Below are 16,927 nucleotides of genomic sequence, written 5' to 3'. Positions count from 1 at the left end.
TTCGTGCTAGCTGGCGACAGTCTTTACAACGCGTTTAGAATGAACGGATCGACCGAACGCGTATGGTAAAAGTGGATTCAAGTGAAATTGAATTCAAGTGAAAGCAGTGAAAGTGTTTGTGAAGAGAGTAAAAGCTAAAAAACAAAAGCTTATAATATAAGAATGCTAAAAAATTCGATTGCTCGCAATAAACGGTGAAATTTTGTGAAATATAATGTAAATACAAACGAAAAAATACAAACAAAAACAAACAAAGAAATTAAAAAATTTAAAGTTCACCTGTGCGCTCGAATAAATAAATCTAAATGCAATAAAATGAGGCGCGTCAAACTAAAAGTCCACAAAAATTTCAAACCACTTTTTAGTGTTCTATTACTACTAAGCTCTTTATCTCTGTGTCTTGGCGCTCAGGAGAAATTATTACGCATTAACACCGCCTTAACGGCACTTCCGACTGCAACTGTGTCTAGTAGTGGCGATTTCAACTCGCCCATTGAGGCACAAGGTGAGCATGAAGCACTGCCGCTGGATGCTGACTCGCACATTTGTGTACGTGAGGAGACTTACGTGGAGCAGTTAAAGGTGCCCACGATGCAGCCAGTGCGCATACGCAGCTCACAGTGGTGCATGGAGATTCCACCACGTTGCTCCAATTACAAAACGGAAATGCGCGAAGTGGTGCAGATCAAGGTGAGTTTAAAAAGAAAAAGAAAAGGACTTGGAAGCAGAGTTGCAAATAAAGCTTTAAAAAATAATTGAATAAATATTTAAATAACTTTTTTTTTATTTTGTAATACCGAAGATCTGTATTAAAAAAAATTTTCAAAATAAAATTTAATATTTCAAAAAAAAAAATTAATGCCAAAAATCTAAAGGCGTCGAGAAATAAAGAAATGTAATGCTCAAGTGTATGAGTGAAAACTATAAGAAAACTGTTTTTGAATTTATATTTTTCGCGCTTGCGTTCTGCGTGTTCTATCATTTGAAACTATGAAAGTGGAATCTCTAGATAATTTTTTATGCACAAGGTTTGAGAACTTTGTTGGAAAAAATTATAAATTTCATAAGAATCAAAAAAAAACATTGAGATCTCGGAAAGCTGTCCAATTTTAAACAAAATATGCTAAGATTGTTAGAAATTCTCTAAACCGTTGTTATACGCAGAACAGAGCGCATTAGGTTTGTCAAAAATTGCGTAACAGCTAAAACCAAACTTCGGAGATCCTATAAAGTATGTACATATATACCACAAAGGATTAGCCTGACGAGCTGAGTCGATTTAGCCATATCCAGCTGTCTGTTTGTATATACGCGAACTAGTCCCTCCATATTTGAGATATCGATCTGAAATTTTGCTTATGTTCTTTTCTCCCCAAGCAGCAGCTTATATGTCGGAATCGCCGAAATTAGCTCACTCTAGCATATACATAACTGCCATACATACCTCCCGATCAAAATTAATTCCTTGTAGGAGAACTATTTTTTTGACAAGATATCTTCATGAAATTTAACATGGTTTATTGTTTTAAAACGAACAATATCCGAAAGAATTTTTCAGATCGGGCCACTATAGCATATATCTGCCATACTAAGTAACTGCACAAAATCTAGGTTACGTTCTTTTTATGCACTTTTATGCTATAAGATATGCAACTGTGAATATTGTTATAGCATCGGTGCAGCCGAAGTTAATGTTTTTTTTTCGTTTTCAAATCTAAATGGTAATAAACACCGTTATTAAGTCATTGATTTTAACATAATATAAACATACAAGTTGTGGTGTTGAAATAACTGCACGGTTAGTCAATATTTTGTAGGCGCAGTCACGACCTACGCTAAATTAAGATCGAAATACTTAAATGAAGGCATACATCAGCCACTAATTTAACAGTAGAAATTTTAAACGTTTTGGAATATGAGTAGATGTTAAGATAGTACAAACTCTGCGTGCAGCCACCAAATGCGACGCACTTATTGCACGCGCTCCAATTTTAATTTTCCATTAAATCATTTTTATTTTAGTTTTCTACATTAGACAAAAGGCAGGCGAGTGCACAGATGCTGCGGCATTTCCTGCTTTCAATTGCGCCACACACCAACACACACACGTACATAACGCCTTACAGGCTTTGAACCGCTTGCATTGTAAGCGCTTGCTGACCAGCACACACCCGTAGAACCAGTTTAATTTATATTTTGTTGCAAAACTTGCTGAAAACACGAGAAAAAAAGCCACAAATCAAACACATTCAAGCGCATTAAATACGCAAAAACATTACTCGATTTTTATTATATACGTAACATTTATCTGCTAACACAAACCGCTAAGTAGCGAGGCGCTAGCCAGTGGTAAATGTGTTCAAAGTGAAAATGTTTAGCCAAGAGAAAAAACAAATGGCGCACTGCAAATGAAAAAGTCGAATGCAACTCAATTGGCGCACAATCGAAACTGCGCCTGCGTCGCTGATCAGCGCCCACAGTGCCAAGCTGTAGCTGTGGCGCAGTGTTTCAGGATGCCACGCACGGCACAATCAGTGCAATACCGTGCCAGCCAAAACGCTCCAGAAAACATTTGTGGTGCGCGTTGCACCGCTCCGCTTGCATGCCACGCCACAGGTTCGTCAGTCAACGCTGCTGTGGTGTTATGACGTAAGCGCAAGGCGCTGCCTTTCATAGACCAGCAGCTCTGCAGCGTTCGCATGTGACACAGTTAGCGCGCTGGCTAATCCAGCGCAATGTCCAGCAGCTGGCCCCGTCGCTCACAGACGCACATTGTTGTTGTTGCCATAAGACAATCTCCGGGTTGAATTACATATGCGCCCACTGCTGGGCTGCTTGAGGTTAATAACATCAGAAAGTGGAATTGTGGGTGAAAATTTGCAATAAAGCACATTTTACTGCTTTTCCTTTGTTTCAGCGGCCATTTGTAGGAAAATGTATCTATGCGTGTGTGTGTCTTGTATGATTGGGGCACGTAACAACAGATGATGTACGAGTGTGCTATTGTTCATAATTTTGTGGCATTTTGTGCTGTGTAAATGGAGGGTAATTTGCGGCTATTAAACGGTACTTCATATAAGTAAAGAGTTGTATGAAAAGGCATTGCATAAAATGACACATTAAGTCTTACTTGCAGTTCTCTCTGCTTAATTTATTTCGTTAACTGTGACAGATGTCACGTGTGAATGTATGGACTGCTTAACGATTTATGTTTGCTTTTAACTTGGTGAACTGGTGATTTACGAGACACACTTGGACCACATTGAATTTAGCTTTGATCACACATTCGATGACAAGCCCCAGCTTGAGATTGCACTAGGTCCGATAAGAAGTAAGGAAGGGCTTAGTTCGATATAACGGTACATTTTATACTCTGACAATTTTTAAAAATCAAAGCCGAAGCATAATTTCAGGAGTTGAGAATAACCCAAAAAAAAAGGCAAACTGTTATCAGGCAAAGACTCTCTTTCATGAATATATCTCACATGCTGACACTAGGGTATCGGGGACTTGAAAGCTAATGGCCCGATTCCGACAGTTTTTAGACTTAAAATGGTTTTAAAGGCAGTATTTTCTTCACTGATGCTGGATTTATATACTGCAAAGTGAAATCATCAAAAGGAAATTAAAATTGTGTTACATGGAAAGTAGGCGTGGTTTTAATTCGACTTCGCTCATTTTAGAACGGTAATACTGGAGTGTCATGATAAAGTTAGGAAAGAAAGTAGGAATATTTTAAATGCTTTTCTTATTTTTATTTTTCTAATATTTAATGATTATTATCTGTAAACGCTGCAAACAATTATATTGTATTATAAACATATGTTATAAAAGGTAATAGGTAAAAGGTACAATAGTTAGGTAGGTAAAAATCTTTATCTTGATTTTGAACGATCGGTTGGAACGGCAGATGTGTATATGCTAAAATGGTCCGATAGTTACCATTTATTCGATTAAAAAAGTTTTCTATACAGGAACTTGATTCTGATCATTCAGTTCGAAGTAATATACTATTGTGATATATGTACTATAGTGATCCGATATTTGAATTTCAGATTTTCAGAAATAAAAGTAAGATTTTGCGCTTGGAATAAGAAAGCGGTTTCATACGACAATGGAAGATGGAGATAAGGCATAACCATGTACCATAATTTAAGTGGTTTAAAAGTTAAATCAATAATTCATTAAATTTAAGCTATAATTTTTTACTTTATTCCAATCGGTTTTACTACATATACTCGTATTGTACATGTGGCACAACCAACACAGTTGAACCTCTTTGTATTTTAAGTAAGTAATTAAGTAGCTTTTAGTTGTCCAATATTTGAACGTGCCACAAGGAAATGCCGCAAGCGAAACCGAGCGTGTGAATATTTTTGTTGAAAAAAAAAAACAAATTAAGGACACGAGTAAATTATACAAATATTCTTAATTGGTATTTTATGACTCCAACTGCAGACAACAGTTTTTCAAATTCCAATTACCATTGTCAATATATTTTTTTATGCAAATATTAACGATTTGTTGCTTCCGTTCAGCTATCAGCAAACAAATCACTTATTTACTTAACGCAAACACACACACACAGACACAAACTTTAATTATGTGTCATGTGTTATAGCAAAATTTCATCACCTGCGCGTTGCAACGGATATCGCTTTCGATTGCACCAAACTGCGGCAAAGATGGAGTTACGCAAAGGCAACGTGTGTGTTTGTGTGTGCAGACGATGACTGCCGGCGGCGTTGTCTCAGCGTAACCCGATCACTTTACCGCATGTTTGCAATGTTTGTTGTGATTTACAAGCGTCTCAAGTGTTCTACGCGAAGCAACACAAATGCTGAATTGCGTTTTTCCTAATGCAACTGCCACTTGGTGGAGTCAAGTGATTCTCTGCACATGCAATTAATGCTAAAAGTTGGCTTTTATTAAAAATTATTTGTTTTTGTTGCTGTTATTGTTGCATTTGATAGATGGACCGCAGCTTCTTGCAGCAATAGCATTCAATACTGTCAACTCGCGACCGAGACGGAAGTGGCAAGTATAAAAGTGACAGCGAGCAGCTGCAAAGAATTTCGGTGCAGAGCGCAACTTTACTTGATCGCGTTGCCAAGCGTGTTTGAAAGGTAAAGAAAAAACTTAACTGTAACTAAATACTGTAGTTTTGAATGTTTGCTGCATGTGGTTTGAGGTAGTAACAGTGATCACATAACGGTTGCACATTCGCTTCACTTGTGCTGTTAATACTTCAATAAATATTTGACTTCTACAGTTAACAAGTATGAGGAAATGATCATTTGTAATTAGTTTACTTTATACTTAAATTAGATAGCGGTATTGCATATAAAAATGTGAAGGGCTAAAGTCACAAATATATTCATTACAAATATGGGCTTTAAAGTTTTTAGCTGCAGACAAGGTAGCTTTAGAGCTTTTTTATTTAATAAGATTACAGAGATTTGGATTGAAAGAAAATCCTTCTAAACTAGCACTTTTTAATCTGAATATGACAACCCTTTCGGAAAATGATTGATTCTGAATTCGAAAAAAGGTAAGCTTCAGGTAATACGTTTAATTGCTCAGATTTCTAATATCAAGGATTCATCAGCTCTTTTAAACTGCCCGCGAATCCCGAATTCCGAATCAATAAAAATCTTTGGCTTCCGTGATATAGCAGGTGAGTCCAGCGAGCATATATTTGACAACGTAGCTGAAGACTCTACATTCATCAAACGTATCATTACTGGTGACGAGACGTGGGTTTATGAATATGACGTCGAATAAATTCAATAATCGGGCGAATGATGTCCAAAACTGAGCCGAAACCGAAAACCAAAACACGTTTCAGAAACTGAAGGTCATCCTAGCCGAGGTTTATAAAAAGTGCATAGCAAATTTTGTTAAGTATTGGCATGCTTTTATTGGCGCAGAAGTCTATTTTGCAGGTCGTAATAAATAGTTGTATTAATAAGTTTGAAAATTAAAAAAAAAATTTTTACAGTCCGTGTCATATTTGATCAATTGGTATTTTCGTCTATACTAAATGACTAAATTGATTATATAAATACAACTAGTCCAACTGGTAGTCGCTGCTGTTTGCCTTTTACCTGCTTACTCGTTTTTCGGCTTCCAATCGGCACAATAATTCACAAATTTACATTTCCGAAGAAGGTCAACCAAGCCAAATAGCATCAATAACGGAATAAAATTGTTGAAATAGTCTGACTATATTGTACAGACTTACATATCAGCTGGGACTTAAGCAAAAGCTCGTCTTGTGGCACATCAAGGCTAGGCCTCATTTGATTAAACATTTTTTAAGCTGTCATAAAATTAAGATTCTATAACACAATCTACATGGATTAGCACTAAATCCAGTTGAGTCCAACGAAATTCGTTGAGACAAGTTTTTGTTGTCGATTATCGATAGCCGGAGCAGTGCTAAAATGCAATTATGTAAACGCTTTATTTGTGGCAATTTTAATCGCGTTTTGATCGAATTTTTGGCGATGCGTAGAGCAACTGACAAGCAACTGTCAGCGGCATAGCACGAAGGGGTCAAAACGCTGCTACGTAAATGCGTTTAAGCTTGGCCACCTCGTCGGCTCGTGAACGCCAAACGAATGATCAAAAATTGATTAAAATCAGCAACGAAAAGTGTTACGGATACAACGCTTATAGACACTTTGGCCACAACCAAACGGTGGTGCAAACTGCCACTGCGCAGTAATTAAAAGAAACAATCGTTACGCGGTGCAGTAAGTCTCTTGAAATGTTCCAAAGCAAAAATTAATTGCAAAAAGACGCCAGAGAGCAGTTCGCCGCCATCATTTCGCAAAAGCGCGAAAATCACGTAAATGACAAACTAACTGTGTTTGGTAGACAAAACATAACCAGTTTGAGGTTATACGATACGATGGTTGCTTTGGTTTGAGCGACGGGATGAAAATGGTAACTCATTACAGCTGCTCTCCAAAACCGAACGAAGTCCACACACCAATTGGGCAAATTGATGAAAAGAAAACCAGAAAACTTGAGAAATGCAGAGAAAATCTATTAAAAAAGTTTAATAAAAAGCTACACTAGGGTGCTTAGTGGGTTAAAATCGGAAATAGCCTACAATGTGTACGCAGCGCAGATACAGCACGACAGCCGTTTAATTCGGTTTACTTGAATTAATTAATTTTCCTAATTGCACATTGTAAAAATGTTTGTGCCAGCAGCCGTTTTGACCAAAACGAGTGAATCGCACCAATTCCACACAAATCACGAAAGCCGATTCCGACCGAAAAATTATTTATTGCTGTCCAGTGCAGATGTTCGTATGTATGCACATATGAATGAGCTCGCACTTTACTGCGATTGCGACGAGTTTCGCAAAGTTTTATTGCTTGAAACACATTGAAGATCAGCATTTTAATTAACAGCAGCTCAGCATACCTCGGCGATTTTTTATGCTCTACATGCCAGTTGATTGCTGCCGGTTACTCCCTGCCTGCTGTCTGCCTGTGGGTCAGCGGTACATGCTACAATGTTGTCGAGGAAGTGCATAGCTGACATGAGGATATTGTTTCCAAACCGCTTTGCTTCGATTAGACGAAACTATTAGGACGATTAAAATCTGCGCTTTAAGAGCATGGGAAAATGGGCGAAATAAGCGGTTGCAGCGGGACGCTCAATTCACGAAGTTGAAACAGTTACATACATGATTTTTGTAGTAAAATTTGTATTAAGGGTTTAACTGCTGTTAATTTCAAAAAATATATTTTTTGGTTTGCATTGACATTGGATAAACATATATTTAGGTATATTATCTGAAAGTTTGAGTTCATCCGGCGAATTGTTTCGAAGATATGATCGTATTTGTAGAATTTTTTAACTTAGTGTTATCAGCTCCCAAAACCTAAAGCGAGTTTTTCTCGAAACACTGTTTTCAGAGTCGATAAGGAACATTTCTTCGAAGCGGCAAAGCCGTTCGACTTGAAATTTTCACACGAACTGCTTAGATATACAGATATATTTGTGAGGTAATGATCGAAGGAATAATGTTTTGGCAAATATTTCGATTTTTGAGCCACTCTGGATGTGTATATTTTTGCACCAAAAACGTACCAAAACGAGAAGTCAGCATTTTTTCCAAAAAGTCAATCGATCATTACCTGTATTCATCTACAGTAATAATATTGTTTATTTTTTGAATTTGAGATAATTTAAGCAAAAGCATCTTCTTCACGCTTTTTCATGATTTAAAGGTTTACTAGGATAATAGCTAACTGCTCGGAGTTCAATCCTAAACAGAAGTGTAGTGACTAATACATTTTAATTTCAACAATATCAGCTGAAGCAGGAAGAGCACGCGCAACACGCGTTAAGCTAAATCAGTCTCGTAACTGATGCGCACTGCCCAAACACACACGTAACGGTAATCCGTTTTATGTCACATTACAAACTATCAACAGATGTGTGAACACAAAAACTGTTGCAAATAAATTAAATGGCAATATATTTGCATTGCACACGCGTAAAGTTCATTCAAATGCATTTCACACGGGATTAAGACTTTTTTTCGACCACCTGACAGGTTGTCATTTGGCGTTTAGCCGCTGATCTGCGTAAGCGCATACATAATCACTGAAGTGAATATTTCACACTGGTCTCGCACTCTAACGCTCTCACTCGCGCTTACCACTTTCCTCTTGGACTGGGAGTTTGTTGGGCGGCTGGTGGGTCGCGACGTTAACGTAATCACTAGTTGGTGCCGCCGCTTACACCAAAGTGTTAATTATGTCATGATATCAGTCGGCATACATATACACACATATATGCGTTTACAGTTATATAGGTATGCATAAATAAGTGAAAAATGTGCGCCACACCACTTGTTAGGAACGCTGTATGCGGGCAGTTATGTGGTGTCATTGGAGTAAAATCTTGAAGTTAGAAACAGTCACACCACCATATGACTTGCTAAATATTATATGAGTTCAGGTAGTGTAATTTGATATAGCAAGTAATTATCAATAATACATAAAACTAGTGTTTTGGAGTTTTTTTGTTGTAGTTGCAGTTATTCAAAATATATATGTATATTTGGCGCAACAATTGGTGGAGAGCAGAAAGTTATGACTCATCAACAATAATGAAGATATAAAAGAAGCGCCTACCGTGGAATATTAAAAAAGGGGTGTACAGGAAGGTAGGTAGGTAGTGTGGCTGTCTGACAGTGACCTACTAGTAATCCAAGCAGAATTCTTATGTCATTCCTTTTGAATTTAAATAGTCGATTTGTGCGGCTCATGTTCCATTCCTGCCACGTTTGCCTGCTAGTTCAGCAAGTCAATGATTGACTCCACCGAGACTCAGCTGGATTTATAACATGTTCGGTCATTAAATGTTTACAAGTTGCCCGAGGCATAAAAATTTCTTCTTTTCCAAAGGCTAATTGTAGCGTGGTGCCTGTTCTGGTTAGTTCATCTGCTTCGCAGTTACTAGGGATATGACTATGCCCTGGAACCCATTGCAGGTTTACCGTGAAGTATTGTAGGATGTTAGATCCTCTAATAGAAAGAGTGTTTAAGTTGAAGCAATTATCTACAGTTTTAGCTCTCTAACGTATGTGCCTTTTTTTAGTTTTAATATCAAAAAGCTTTTAATTTAGCCTAACAAATAGTAATTCTATTCTATATTCTAATAAAGCAATAATAAATTTCACCTTAGTGAGTTTTTTTTTCACAGATTGTTATATATATTATATATATATTTAATTTAATAATTTCTAATTTTATTGCGTTTGATGTAGTAACCTTACATACTATATTTTTACAGTGTTTACATAAAATCGTTATTTTTAGGCTTGTACCAATTTTGAAATATCATTATTTTGTTTGAGAAAGCACGACTTTTTAAAAGCATCGTTGCCGGTCAAGTCCCTCCTGAAAAAGGTGATACCGACGATTGGCTCATCAGCTGCTATTTTGTGTCAGAGCACCAACTGATCAAATTTGACTCGGACTGGTTCATTTAAACTACTCGTAAACCGAATGGACAATTTTTTTTTCTTTTTTTATGTTCGAGGGAAGTGTTTTGTGTTTGCAGTAAAATCACTGCCATGAAAACGTTAAAAATGTTTCAAAACTGTTTGGCTAGTTCACATTATCACAAACACAAGTGTTTGAGTGGCACAAAGCATTCATTGAAAGTCGTGTAGTCTTAGAAAACTTGCTCATGCGAGTCGTGCATCCCCCCTTTACCTGTTAATAACGATAACATTGAAAAAGTTAGTGAAACATTGCTTGAAAATCGTCGTGTTGGCATCAGAGAAATAGCAAAGGATCTAAATATTTCTTATGGATCGCTCAACGTATTTTGGTTAATATTTTGGGTATGAAGTATGTCATGCTGGAAAATACCTGACTTGTGCCTGACTTTTTGGCGAAAGGCGAAACGACAGTCACCGCTCAGCTACATTGTCTGCCAGATTGTGCTCAGTTCGGTATATATAACTAATTTGCAAAAATGGTGCTTTATGAAATACCGTATTCCATATTCTTGAGGGGAAATATTTAAAATTTTTTCGCAAATGCTAGTTCGCTCACCTAAACCATATATATAAATAGTTTACGCTTATCAAATAATAGGAAGAATTACTAAACTTTCCATTTCGTTGTGATAAAATCGTAAACTTTAACTATGCATTATTCATGAGCTGACGCTATGGAGTGCGTAATCTGCTTGTTATTTAATTTAGAGTCAGCAAATATCTATTAAATTACAAAGGTGATCTCATAAACCAAATAAGATACACTAGGAAGACAAAGAAGAAGCAGATGAAGAGACAAAATTTGCTAATAAGCAACCTTTTACTTATACTTACTTACTAAACTGTTAAGGTAGTAATACTGGCATGCAACAATTGTAACTGTATCTCGCAAATACACACATTTATGAGCATAAGTATACCTTCACTACTCCACTTTCCAGTGTTGCAAAAGACTAGTGCAATAAAAGATCGAACAAAGAAATAGTGCTCATTACACGGTGTTGCGCAAGTTTCCTGCAACATGGTAATTAAAACCTCGCAAAACACACACACACACACATACACATTTCGCATGGCATTCCTTTTCGTGCTTCGTCAACTTGCCTACAGTCATTTCGAAAGATTTATTTCATATTCCTCATTGTGCTCTAATGAAATTTAATGCTGCACGCAAGTGTGTGCGCTTCTGAGTCGAGCTTGCAGATGTATTGCGAATGCATTATTCATATATATACTATATATATAGCATATATACAGATATATGTGGCTTGGCTAACGCGGAATTCCTAAGAAATGCATTTGAGCCGTTGCTGTGCTTTGTAATCGAAACCCTTCAACTATATTTTTACAGGTGAATAGCAAATTATAGCGAAATAGCAGACAAAGTTGCTTTAGTGTTCATAAGTTAGTGTGTGTAAAGCATAAATATGTATGTATGTGAGAAGGTTTAGTTATCACTTAAGTATGAAAATCGTTAGTCATCATATTACGAGAAGTGTACGCGCTCTCAAACCCGGAAGGCTACCATAAGACTCATAGACTACGAGAATATATGTAAATGCGGGCCCAATGAGTGAAAACTGACTGCAGTCGGTGTAACTAACCGAAGAGTAATATGTATGGTTCCTAGCTAGTGCTGAGGAATATTGAGTATATGATATTTGATTAACTAATGATTACCTTGTACCTTTTCAATACTTATACGAATTTTCTTAAACTGAATTCCTTATCGCACTTGCTGTTATGTTGTATGACTTTACCAGGAGAAATCTGTGCTCCGTTTATAGTTCCTTTTCAGGTATGCAAATAAGATTAAGTGTAAAGCTTTTGCTATGAAATTAACAAGTCTTTAAACTACTAGAAATCTGTAGAATCATAATTTGAATATCGACGCGGTGATTAATATTATGCTTCCCGATAACATATCCTCAAACAACCCTACTAAAATAATAAAATTGAGTCGGTTGAGAGTTGTTGACTGGTGATTAGTGGGAACTCTTTTGGGGGTACAATGGCTCAATAGTGGCTGAGTGTGCTCGCTTGCGGTGTTTGAATTAAGGGTTTATATTCAGTTGTAGCAAAATCGATTTTTTGCTCATACATATATCGAACGTGCGTATTTGTATATCGAATGTGCATATTTCGAAAATTTGAAGTTGGTTAGGCAAATAGTTTCGGAGATATTAGCCAATTTGCAAATAATTTTTGACTTAGTGTAATTGGCTCTCAAACTTTGCCTTAAGAGTCGGTGAGCAAAATTTCTGCGAAACGGCTGACGAACACCTCCGGAGATATAATTGTCCGGTAATGATAAAATCTGTATGATTCTTCATCACCGTCAGTTACCTTTTCCAGAGTTGTTTCTGGAAGCCGATCTCCAGGATGAATGGAGTCCAAAATTTTTCAAAATTAAGACTGATTTTCAAACTATATTTAATTCTGTAAATGTGCATTATTTTTATTTATTTTTTAAATGACTCTTCTGAATTGTATCGATTTTTTGTATTTTTAAATAAATTCCACCTTTCTGCATGAAATATTTTCCACGAAATTCTCAAACTGTCACCGGCACCCACAACAAAGCGATTGCAGACATTTTTCATACAATTAGCAACGAAATAATACAAAACGCTTTAAATACTTTGCATCAATGGATTATTAACCTCAGCTTCTCACCACAACGGAGCAACAATAACAAACTTCAGCTGATGACAGCGAAAAGTCAAGCAACGAGAAGTCGTCGCTTAGTCTGGGCGCACAATGCAAATTGCAACAATAACAACAAGAACTATGTACACTTGTACACTCGTAAACAATTAAGTGAAGAATTTTGAGATGCGCGCCAGCCAGAGCTGAAACGGGGGTGTTAGGCAGGCGGTGACGTCGCCACTCTAATTGAGCACCCACAAGTAACAGTCGACTGCGAACAACCGTGGACTCTGTCTCTATAATATACATACATACAAATGTAATGGCATGTAATGCAACATGTGGGGGTGTGGTGTAGGAGCGCAGTTGGTGTTGTTTATTTAGGAGCCAGTGGCGTTGATTGTGTTGAATTAATAAAAGCAGGAAATTTCAATGCAGACACATGAATGACATGACTGGACGGACAAAATGCTACTTCAAAAATACTTCAATACTTATTTGGGGTGGCAGATTTTGCTTCAACGTTTTAAATATGTTTATTGAGCAGTTCGCTTGCTGCTGGCATGTTTTTATGCCTTTGCGTTACAGTTATAGATGAGTCATTGGAAAGGTGTATTTAAAAATGTGTAACGATTGTCATTTACCATAACGGTAAATTTTTTATAAATTTTTAAGATATATGCAGCTCTAGCTCAAACAGGAGCAATTTGAAAATTATTTTCGAATTCCAAATGAAATTTATAATTTTCAAATATTTTGACAACAAACATAGCGGTGAACTTATGCATAAATTTATTTATGTATACATATAACCTGTATCGCGAAAATATGTACATTCACTTTTGCTACTCACTGTGCTGCGTTACTTGAGTGATTATGTCGCTGTTGCATACTTTTAGGCACTTAAATTACAACACCTATATTTTCTACTCCACAGAATGTTACAAAGACGCGCACGATACGCTTCTGCTGTGCGGGTTATGAGGGCAACATCTCGATCAATGACACAGTTTGCAAGCCAGTTTGCCGCGGCGGTTGTGGACGCGGCTATTGCCAGACGCCGGATGTGTGCAGCTGTGAGCCGGGCTACACTGGAACGCATTGCACGCAAAGTGAGTCATTTGATATAAAACGAATATATAGCAGTTTAGTAGTATTTCTTACGTTATTTGCTTGCTTTTACAGGGTGTGATCACGATCACTGGGGCGATGAGTGCAAGCAAAAGTGCAAATGCCAAAATGGTGCGGTGTGCGATAATAAATCTGGTATCTGCCACTGCACTGCTGGTTGGACGGGCGAGTTGTAAGCGCGTGAATTTACAGCTTAAATGAAAAAAAAAGTTAAATTTATTTCTGCTCTTTTACACAGTTGCGAGCTGCCTTGCCCGACTGGTTCGTATGGCGTCATGTGTCACAAGGAGTGCGCCTGCGCCGACAAACGCTGCCATCCGCAAACGGGCGCCTGTGGCGATGCGCTGGCCCCAGTGATGCCCAATGTCACGCATGTCATGATTCAAACACTCAACTCCACCATCGTTAATATAACGCACAAGCTTGATCGCATAGCGAATAAAATAGTGACCATAGCGACCAGCACAATTGTGCCGCCGCAACTGACCGCCGCGCCTGAGGTAATCGTCATCAAGCAAGAAGATCAGCATACGCCCAAAATAATTGTACACCAACCCGGCTTCAGTGGTGGCTTGCTGAGCGACTTGCACACCGCTGACGGCAAGACACCTGAGGTGATACACGTAATCACAGCCGCAGGTGCCGATTGGCCGACGCACGCGAACGGTTCCATGATTGGCGCTGCGCAAGATGCGAAACTGAGTTTGGCGGGCATAGGCGGTGTGATTGAGCCGCCGGCACACACTTTAGCGCCCACGCCCACTGCAGCCGAACACGATGCGAACCTGCTAAGTACACTACTTGTGCTACTGCTCATCATAGTTGTTGCCATCGGCATTAGTTGGCTCTATATATATCGGCGCTATCATTGGCAAAAGCAGCGCGTCGAGGCGGCGTTGGCAGCGCGTAATGGCAGTTTTGGTGGGCCGATGGCAGAGCTGGGCAGCGGTAGCGGTGGCAGCACGGTGGACGCCACAGCAATGTCTGGAGTGGGCGGCAAGAGTTTCCTCAAACCGTTGCCTGATTTGCCGGCCTTCACGCAAATGGTGCGCAACAAAATCGAGGGTATGTAAGTGTCCTGATTCGAAATTTAATTTGGTGGCAGCAAAATTAATTTAAATTTTTTCTTTTTGTGCAGTAGGACCCGAATTCTATGATGCGTCCAGCAATAATTCATCGGTCAACACTGCTTCCTATGATTATGCACGCAAACTCTCGCTTTATTCGATTGTGTCGCCGAAGTCGCGCAAAGGTAGCCCAGATTCGCACCTCTACGATGAGATACGCTATCCTTCAGCTTATCAGCAACAACAACAACAACATCAGCAACACAACCAACACAACTTTAATACTCAACACAGACAAAGACATCATAGCCAACAACATCAGCATCCGCAACATAACCATCCACAATTCTCCAACCACCAGAAACAACAGCAACAACATCTTATTTACAGCACTAACGCTCTTGCTCAAGCGAGTTCGTCGCCACACGCGCAGCAGCTTCCGAAACCTATACAACACGCACAAATATCTGCATTCATTGCCCAGCAGCCTTTGACCGCCACGAACCTACAACAACAGCAACATCATATCGCTCACTTGATTATACCACCGCAAAATGCCAATTTCCTGCAAGTGCCATCCACAACCGCGTCCAATGTTAACGCCACCAACAACAGCATCACACGCAAAGTAGCACTCATTTAATATTTGGTCAACTCTCGCGTCGTTTCTTCTTGCAATTGTGGGAAAGGCAATGTAATTGCACCAAATATTTTTATAAACAGTATCATTATGCCATTTTCATATATTTTTGTAAAATATTTTTTAATACACATACATTTATATTTTGTTACATATAATAAATGAAAGATAATTATTTTTAAAATGAAACTTCTTATGAATCGTCTCAAGTTTTCTTGTTCAAAGACTTGCCTGCGTCTGCGCCTCTGGAGCAATGCACACTTGCCTCACCGCAGCACTTGAGGTCATGCTAGAGCTTATATCGCTACATCTAGTGATTAAACAGTCTGCGAAGTATACCATGCTCCTCATGACAGCAGAGGGATGTGGAAAAGGGAAGTAGTTCTCGTCTCAACTAACGAAGGTTTAAGGGAAAAATATACCACTGGCATAGGTAGAGGTAGCCGGCAATGAGCCGCCCGCTCTGCTGCTGCTTCCACGATGATGGGGCCAGAAGCATGCATTGCGGTGGGGTCCCTCACCATAAAGGAGCTTCTCCGCATAAAGGAGAGAGCGGATAGAGAAAGTCACTGGCAGCAAGCAACAGTTATGCGCCATGCTAGCTGCTACTGAGAGGGATCGATCTATGTGGACACGGATCACATTACCTTAACAGCGCCCAGCAAGTTCCTGTAATTTATCAGAGTGCTGGACCTTTGGGAATATATGTAATGAAGAAGAGTGTACAATAGACCCTAGGTCGTGATGCAAATCTCATAAAATTTTCTATTCCAATTGTTATTGACTGAATTAATTGTTTCATTTGAACCTAATTTAAGAAATATTAAGTAGATAAATGCTCCCAATTTTTATTGTATGAGTAGACAGAAAGATATTAATTTTCAATATGAAGAAGTAGTTACATATATTAAAAAACTGTAAAGATTCATTAAGAATGCAATCGAAACAGCTTTTGTTTATTTGTGCTAATATTTAAGGTTTTGAGAGTAGGTTGAAAGATAGTCCATACTTGTACATAGGTAGTGTCGACCGTTTATAAATCTCTCTTTTTTTTGTCCTTCTTTACATCAAATAGTTCATTATACTTTAAACCCTTTTTTTATTTTTTATTTGACCAAGTAATGGCGTTTTTATTGTTTTTGCATGACGAGGTTGTGTTGTTCCAGTTGAGCGTTCGAATGTCACTGATGCTTTTGTAGACTTGGCGCACACTAGATTTCAGCTGATAGGACTTTTTCGCGGTAGAAAAATTATTTTTTCCGTATCAAACAAAGTTGTAGCAACTTAATAACTCTGTTGTTGCTTTAACATGTACTTTTTTTCAAAGCAGTGCGCAAAGATTGTGTGCTCAGAGAAGTGGCGAATGGAAAACAGTTTCTTCTTTACTATGCCCAGTTTTTT

At 38.2% G+C, this 16,927-nt stretch overlaps 1 protein-coding gene across 2 annotated transcripts; it reads left to right on the top strand.

Annotated features, from left to right (window-relative positions):
* NimA (Nimrod A) lies at positions 1-15,715 on the top strand. Of its 2 annotated transcripts, none has more exons than XM_036360105.2 (5): positions 1-690; positions 13,626-13,800; positions 13,874-13,991; positions 14,058-14,884; positions 14,961-15,715. In XM_036360105.2, exons 1-5 carry the CDS (start codon positions 316-318, stop codon positions 15,527-15,529), a joined length of 2,064 nt encoding a protein of 687 aa, XP_036215998.2. In that variant the 5' UTR covers positions 1-315; the 3' UTR covers positions 15,530-15,715. The 2 variants fall into 2 exon arrangements, with proteins under 2 accessions (XP_036215998.2, XP_036215997.2); XM_036360104.2 differs by having other exon boundaries at positions 14,958-15,715.
* The last annotated feature ends 1,212 nt before the right edge of the window (positions 15,716-16,927 follow it).

Source organism: Bactrocera oleae, chromosome 3 (assembly GCF_042242935.1).
Source record: "Bactrocera oleae isolate idBacOlea1 chromosome 3, idBacOlea1, whole genome shotgun sequence".
NCBI classification, from domain to species: domain Eukaryota; kingdom Metazoa; phylum Arthropoda; class Insecta; order Diptera; family Tephritidae; genus Bactrocera; species Bactrocera oleae.
Note: the sequence above shows the minus strand (reverse complement) of the source record. Positions and strands in the feature narration are given on the sequence as shown.